This window comes from Theobroma cacao, chromosome 7 (genome assembly GCF_000208745.1).
Source record: "Theobroma cacao cultivar B97-61/B2 chromosome 7, Criollo_cocoa_genome_V2, whole genome shotgun sequence".
NCBI lineage: Eukaryota > Viridiplantae > Streptophyta > Magnoliopsida > Malvales > Malvaceae > Theobroma > Theobroma cacao.
In genome coordinates this window covers 6,812,448-6,820,318 of record NC_030856.1, presented here as the reverse complement: position 1 = coordinate 6,820,318, position 7,871 = coordinate 6,812,448, and the positions used below count along the sequence as shown (strand labels likewise).

The following is a 7,871-nucleotide window of genomic DNA, read 5'->3' as shown; positions in this document are numbered from 1 at the left end:
AATAGCTCAAGCTTTTAGTGAATTCTACACTAACGACACAATTAGGTTCTACTCGTTACATTGTTAATCAATTATAATACTTTAATATGATTATCCATGTAATATTGGTGATGCATAGTCTTAAAACAACCAATATGAATAAATAAATATTATAGATTACTTTCGATTTGTCTTTGTAAATGCATGATGTTGTTGGACATGGACTGGGATGATCTGGGTTGAGATGATGCGTCTGGGCCTGCACAAAAATGGGACATCAGAGGTTTTCTTGTGATTCCTTTTCTTATGCTTTATAAGTGAGTAAGAACTCACCAAAGGAGGAAGAGAAGGACAGAATAGAGAGGGAGAGGATATGAGGGAGAAAGAAGAGATAGTCGTACGGTTGGTATCCTTCCTTGACAGCTGACAATTGTTAGGGAATATATAGCCTATCCTTTTTGGGACAGATGGAATATCTATTCTTGAAGTCACATAAGAACCTTCTGATAGGACTCCATATGGCTTTGGGCCTTAGGCCTGCTCACGACACATTACAAAACATAAAAGTAGGTGGAGGGTCATGAAATTGGGGTTTAAATAGTGAGAAATTAAGGTGATGATTTGATTAAGCAAGTGATGGTTGATTCTGATTTAAGTTATCTCAAAGTTCTGGAAAATTTCAAATAATTACACAGAAATTGGAATAGAGCACAATAAGACAATGTATTCATAATAATTTGATCTCTGTTTATCTTCACAACTACACGTTAAAGTAAACCTTAGTTTCTGCTACAGAAACTTCTGATATATAAGAAAGATAATAAGGAAATTCATGTTTTGTCTACTCAGGTTATCTAAATTGATTAAGGAAGCTATATTTTTCCTTTTAAGTTTATTTTTCAAATCGTTTAAAGAAAATTTGAGGGAAGAAATTAATTAGATGCACAATAGTTTTGGATTTTCATCATTCTTTTATTACACTACTATTAGCTTACAAGTCAATTTTTCGGCCTGCATATGCTAACCAGTTTTTATTAATTATTTAATTTTTTGTTTTCAAGGTAAAACTGAAATGCTGAGATAGCTATGTGCTAAATTTTTAACAAAGTTTTCAGCATTGGTTTTAAGTTTTAACTCCAACATTTTTCTTTAATACAGATTAAACCAGCAAAGCTGCTAGCTAGCCACCATTAATCATGGCTTCTTTTCTGTTCACTCCCTACTTCTTTTGTCCATGGCACATTTATAATCAAAAGCCATTCAAAATATCTCAAAATGTCTATAGGCCTTCTCCTAGAGGTTTCTATGTATCTTTTCTTGAGAACAATGAGTTTTGTTATGGAAATTTTCCAAATGACTCATTGCCGCAAATAATCTAAGCGACAGCTCCTGGAATGGACTCTTGACTGTGAAGAGGTGGGTTGCAAACCACATTGATTCTATAATTGCTGTATAATTGCTGGTTCGTAATGAAGAGGATCCAAATATGTTACTATAACAATCCAGGCTAATCTTATTGCTTACATTGTGGCAATATGGTGGCATTGCAGCCCTTGGAGACGGCCAGACCACCTCACTTAATTAGTTCCTAAATAAAAGTTTGAAGCCTGCAAACTAATGTTCATTGTGCAAATCTTTGTTTTCGCTTGTATAATGTACTCCGGAAACTAAATGTTACCTACAAACTAAGCCTAATAAGCTTGTGAACAATGTTCTTATTCATAACCGGCAAGTATTCTATATAGTCCGTCTTGCACCAAAACCTTCTCTGATTTGCCTTTCTTCTCAAACTACTATTTTACACCTTGTTCTAGTGCTTCTGTCACCATTGAGATGTTGATTTAATAACTTTTCTTAATGTGGAAACATTTGATCATATTAAAGTCAAAGGTTTACAGCAAGGGGAATTTCGAAGTGAAATTTTCTGCTTTCCATATCTAGAAAAAATCATATTAACCCGTAATCCTAATCTCACTGGTTATCTCCCTTGCAGGAGCAAGTTTCTCAGAGGAGTTACCAGACTCAATTGGAAATCTTGAAATGGAAGAACTTGACCTTTCTTTTTGTGATTTCACAGGGTCTATCCCTTCATCTCTTGGAAGCCTCACCAAAATCACTTTCTTACATTTAAAATTTAACAATTTTGAAGGTCAAATTCCAGATGTTTTTGGGAATTTCAAGAAACTAATTAAGTTGGATTTTTCTTTTAACAATTTCCATGGTTTATTGCCATCATCAGCATTTAACAATTTGTTGACAAATGAAGAGCAATTTCCTAGGAAGACTTTTCAGACAATTGACCTTCGTTCAAATTCGCTTCAAGGACCACTTCCTACTCCCCCACAGACAATACATCATCTCTTCATTTCAGAAAATGAATTGACAGTAGAAATCCCTTCAGGGTTTTGCAATATAACTTTCCCTCAAGTCCTCAACTTGTCAAAGAACAACTTGAGTGGAATCATTCCAAAATGTCTTGGAAATTATGACTTCGTCTCTGTTTGAATTTATGAATGAATAACTTCGATGGCAAAATCCCAAGGATGTGTACTGATGAAGGTAATTTGTCGAGAAGCCTTAACCTCAAAGACAACCAACTAGAAGGATCCATGCCACAATCTTTGGTGAATTGCAGTGAATTGGAAGTTTTAGATTTGGGCAACAGCAACTTGAAAGACTCCTTTCCTCATTTGTTAGGTGTACTTTCAAGTCTGCAAATCCTTGTCCTGCGATCTAATAAATTTCATGGTCCAATACCAAATTTGAGGGGGCACATCTTTCTTTACTAGTTTGCGAATCACCAATCTCTCTCAAAATGAGTTCAATGGCCCCTTGCCAACCACATTCTTTCGAAATTTGAAGGCTAAGAAAAATATCCATGAAGAGCCAACTGGTCCAAATTATATTGGAGAGTTCTATTATTATGATTCCATGATTTTAAGAATCAAAGGATTGGAGATAAATTTTGAGAAAATATTAGATATTTTCACAACTATTGATTTTTCAGGCAATCAATTAGAAGGACAGGTTCCTGAAGTAGTGGGAGAACTTAAAGATCTTTTGGTCCTCAACTTCTCTCTTAACAGCCTAACAGGTCAAATCCCATCATCATTGGGGAATTTGTTAGCACTCGAACCAGTAGATCTCTCATCAAATATGATTGAAGGAAGCATCCCTATGTAATTAAGGAATCTGATATTTGTCACAATGTTAAATCTTTCTCAAAACAATCTCATGGGATCGGTTCCTAGAGGAAATCAATTTGATACTTTCACAAATGATTCCTACATTGGTAACTTACGGTTATGTGTGTTTCCATTGTCAAAGGAATGCGGCGAAAGTGAGGGAACAAAACTTCCTCCATCAATATTTGATGAAGATGATGATTATGGAAGAACACTTACTTGGAAATGTGCAATGATGGGTTATGGATGTGGACCTGTGTTCGCATTGAGCATGGGATACAATGTATTCATAACAGGAAAACCAGCTTGGCTAGTGAAGATAATCCAGATCGGCCCAAACCAAAAAGTCAAAAGGCAAATTCACAAAATTAGAGGAAGAATAAATAAGCCAATACAATCAATATTCTAAAGTCAATGACAAGTATGATGAATATAGGAAGAAATGGGGTGGCAGTATCATGGGTTCCAAATCCCTAGTGAGAACCAAAGCCAAAGAGAAGGTACTTGCCAAGGAAGCTACCCAAAGGATGACCTAAGAGCTAATATAGAATTTATTTCCTGTTACTTTAGGACATTATGGTCGGAGGCATCGGCGTTTTTCATTTTTGGTTATTTTAAAGTAGTTCATGATAAAAGCAGAGTGTTTCTTTTCTTTAAAGGCAGGTTATGATTGAATTTTCTAGTAATGCTATTTAAAGGTGATTGGTTTTTTCCATACTTGAAGCTGCCTCCTTTATTCATGAACTGTCAGCATTAAACTTAATGCAATTTGCCCATCATTTTAATCATTTTATCATAGCTCAAAGAAAAAATAAAAACCAAAACTCTAAAGTTTGCTGTTCCATATAAATATTGTAAATACTTGATTTTGGTTAATACAATTCTCTAAAGAATTATTTTACAGTATAATATTGTACAAAGAACAGTGAGAACAACCATTACAAGTGAAACACTATTTCATACAAAACAACTAAAATAAGTGAAGCGCTATTTCACGAAGAACAACTAGAGCAAGAAAAGGGCTACTTTGTTATGTCAACTGAGCAAATGCGTGCAACTATCAAGACTTAGGTGGCCTTAGGATGGTGGAGCTCAAGCTTAAAAATAGAGCTCTTCTTAACAAATGATTTTGGAGATACGATAACAAACTTGAAAGCTTTTGGAGGCAAGTCGTCGATGGTAAATTGGGGTTAGATCATAACAGCTTGATTCCTAGTCTTGGTGGTAGAAATAAAGCCTCTGTCATGTGGAAAAATATTGTCAAACCACTTCAAGGTATTTGTGAGCATAGTAGTTTTGTATCCGAGGGCATGCACTTATTTTTGGGTGTCGGTATTAAAATCAAGTTTTGGGGGGAGGAATGGATTGAAGGCCTCGTCTTGAAAACGACTTTTCCTAGAGTATTTGCACTTGTGCACAAGAAGGAAGGAAAAGTTTATGAATTCGGGGAATGGAATGAGAATAGCTAGTCTTGGAAAATTGAACTTTGGAGAGACGTTTTTGATTTGGAATGTGAACAATGGGACTGCTTTTGCTTTTTGCTGGATGACCAGGTGACTAATAAGGACTTTTAAGACAAACTCATCTAGAAATGGACCTCTCGAGGTGAATACTCCTTTAATTCTTTTTGTTGGCATGTTTAATTCACTATCACCCCTCATCCAAATCATTGGAAGATGATTTGATTGGGATTGGCTCTATACAAAATAGAGGTTTTTGCTGGCAGCTTGTGAGAAGCTGCTTGGCAGTTTGAGAAATGCTTGCCAAGAGAGGTGCTATTAGTAGTAATGCAGCCGCATGCCTTTTGTGTAGAAGTGAGCTTGAAACGGTACATCAATTATTCTTTGCTTGTGAAAAATCTTGGCTTATTTAGCAACTTTGGTGTGCTTTGTGGAGCGTTGATTAGGTTTCACATAATAACCCACTCAATTGTTTTCTTAATTGGCTTGGTTTTGCTTACACTTTTAAAAATGGTGAAATTTGGAAAATGGGTTAGTATGCCATTGTTATGGCTATTTGGATAACTCGGAATGAAGTGGTGTTTAGGGGCAAACAATGGGATGACTGCTCAATCTTTGAGCTCATTAAAATTAGAATTGTCGGGTGGATTAATATGAAATAGCCTCATACTAACTCCTCTGTAGGTGATCTTGCGTGATTCCTTAATGCTGGTATTGTTCCTAGTACAAAAAGAAATGGCAGTAGAGGTGGAAACTTGGTCCAAGCCTCTAACTGGGGTCTTTAAATTTAACATTGATGGGGCTACGAAAGGCTACCCTAGTGATTCCAAAATTAGCGGTATATTGCATAATGAAAACAGAGTCAATCTTATCATTTTCTCTAAACTTGTTAAGATCTTGTACGCCAACCGTGCTGAACTTCTGGTGATCAAAGAGGCAGCTTTGATTTATGCGATTTCAAGGTGGAATTCTTTTCACTCTTTTATAATTGAGATTAACTCTAAGAATGTGGTTTGTTGGATCAAGAAGCCATCTGAAGTTCCATGGAAGCTTAGGCCGTTAATCATCCAAATCCTTAGGACTCTCAACTCAGTTAGTTGTTGGAATATCATGCACATTCCTAGATTGGCTAATGACAAAGTTGATTGCCAAGCTAAAAGAGGTGCATCATGCTTTCAAAACTTTCTCTAGATCAATGAGAATGCCTAATGCCATCTTTAGCTTGTTCTTGTTTCTGATTCTTGTACCCTTGTCTTTTGTGATAAAATTTTTCTTGCTTCTTGCTTGTTGTGGCTATCTATGAGTTAGGTGTAAGTATTTTGCTTCTTATGAGTGGAATAAAGGCTGTATATTTTATGCAGGATTATTTGGCTTACTGACCCCTAATTTAGAGCAACTTATGGTTCTCGTGGGGTAAGAAGTTTTTTTTTTTTTGGTTAACCATTACCCACATCCTTTTTGTTCAACATTTTCCCCTTTTAAATGATAGACTTTCCCATACTTTTCCAAAAAAAAAACAATAAAGTGCTACATTACGCAAAACAACTAGAGCAAGTGAAGCACTACTACATACGAATAGCAGTGGAAGCAACCCAAAATAAGTGGTAGGAATTACTAGTTACTTCCATTTTGAGATATTTTGGAGATTTTGGCTTAGTGGCTCAGATATGGAGGTAGTTAGCCTTTTCCTAAAGTACAAGTGTTTCCCTCTTTTACCTTGTTCTAATGTACCTGTTCACATAACATCTTCTTCTCTTGTACTTGTCGTAACGTGCGGGTCCAAAAACCCAACCACCAGACGCGGGCAAAAATTATATAGTGTGGGAGTCGCCACCAATCTTTTTTCTAAGGTGTGATTGGTCACCTATTAATCTGATTCTAATCGATGAAGTCCTAAATTAATTTTAGGTTCGTCGAAAGAACGAGAACTGGTTTACATTTTTAGAGATGAGTTCAGGAGTACGGTTACGCACGGAGAAGGGTTAGCACCTCCGTGGCGCCCGTTCCGCGAACAGTACCATTTGATCTTAAGTTATCTTAATATAGTCTACTTTTAATTTAATCCCTACTTATTAATTAAATTTTTATTAAATTGACTGATTGAGAGTTTTTATTTGGTTTTACGTATGCACATGATACAAGCGTAAAATGATGTCATGACTTGTTTGTTTTAAATAATGGAGTCGGTAATCTTTTATCGAAAAATTATTCGAAGACCATCCCAACGCTTTGGTGAAGTCTCAAAATTCTCCTCACCTAGAGATATCCCCGGAAGACCTCGTCTCTACAAGCTCTTCGGGAAAATTCCATCATCGGGATTCCCGCACCATTTGCAAAATAAATGTGGCATGCAATGACAGTATAGAATGATGACATCTACATGCACGCGTTTATTGAATTAAGCGGTTCATAATTCATCCAATTATGTATTTAATAATTTATCACCTTATTTATATATTTATTTTACCATTTTTTCATGAATTATTTATTTATTTTATTATTATTATTATTTTTCATTTTTTTTATTTAGATCCATATCTTTTAATTAACATTGTTGATTAACGTTTAACTTGATTATATAACTTATCAAATAAACAATTAATTAATTTTTTTAAACGATTAAGTTAACTTTATTTAGTAATATTTATTTAAGCTAATTAACTAATTTAAGTTTGGATTCAACATCATGTAAATTTATTTTATTTTATTTATTTATTTTTTTAACAACGCTATTTGACTTAATGGGTATTGGAGTTTAGAGTTCGGATTTATCCCGACGGTTCGGTGAAAATTCGTCTCAAACTTCGCACTAAAAAAAAAATCCACTTAAAAGAAGCAACTCTTTGCCTTTCTTACATGGAATTTCTCAAACAATCATCTCATTTTTCTTATAATTTTTTATATTTGTATCATGTCGTTTTTATTTTTTATTTTTATTTTTTGTTTATATATATATATATTATGTTTACAAGTATCTAAATATGAATATTGATCCCAATTATATATATATATATATTTACTATTACAACCATTATCATCTTTTTAGTATTTTTTTTTAATTTTTTTTTCGGATATTTGTTTATATCCATTTTTTATCAAATATTTACGCATATTTTCATCTACCACTTTATATTTTGTTGTTATTTTTCTACTTTGAAATATCACATAATCTCTACATAATATATTTTTTGTCTTAATTATTATCCTTATGCTCCTAATAATATGTCTTTAACATAAATAATTGAGC

The 7,871-nt window shown here is 34.3% G+C and overlaps 1 protein-coding gene across 1 annotated transcript; it reads left to right on the top strand.

Moving 5' to 3' along the window:
• Positions 199–2,484, top strand: LOC108662744 (probably inactive leucine-rich repeat receptor-like protein kinase At3g28040). Its single transcript, XM_018124277.1, has 2 exons — positions 199–217; positions 1,973–2,484. The coding sequence occupies exons 1-2, from the start codon at positions 199–201 to the stop codon at positions 2,482–2,484; spliced, it is 531 nt and encodes a 176-aa protein (XP_017979766.1).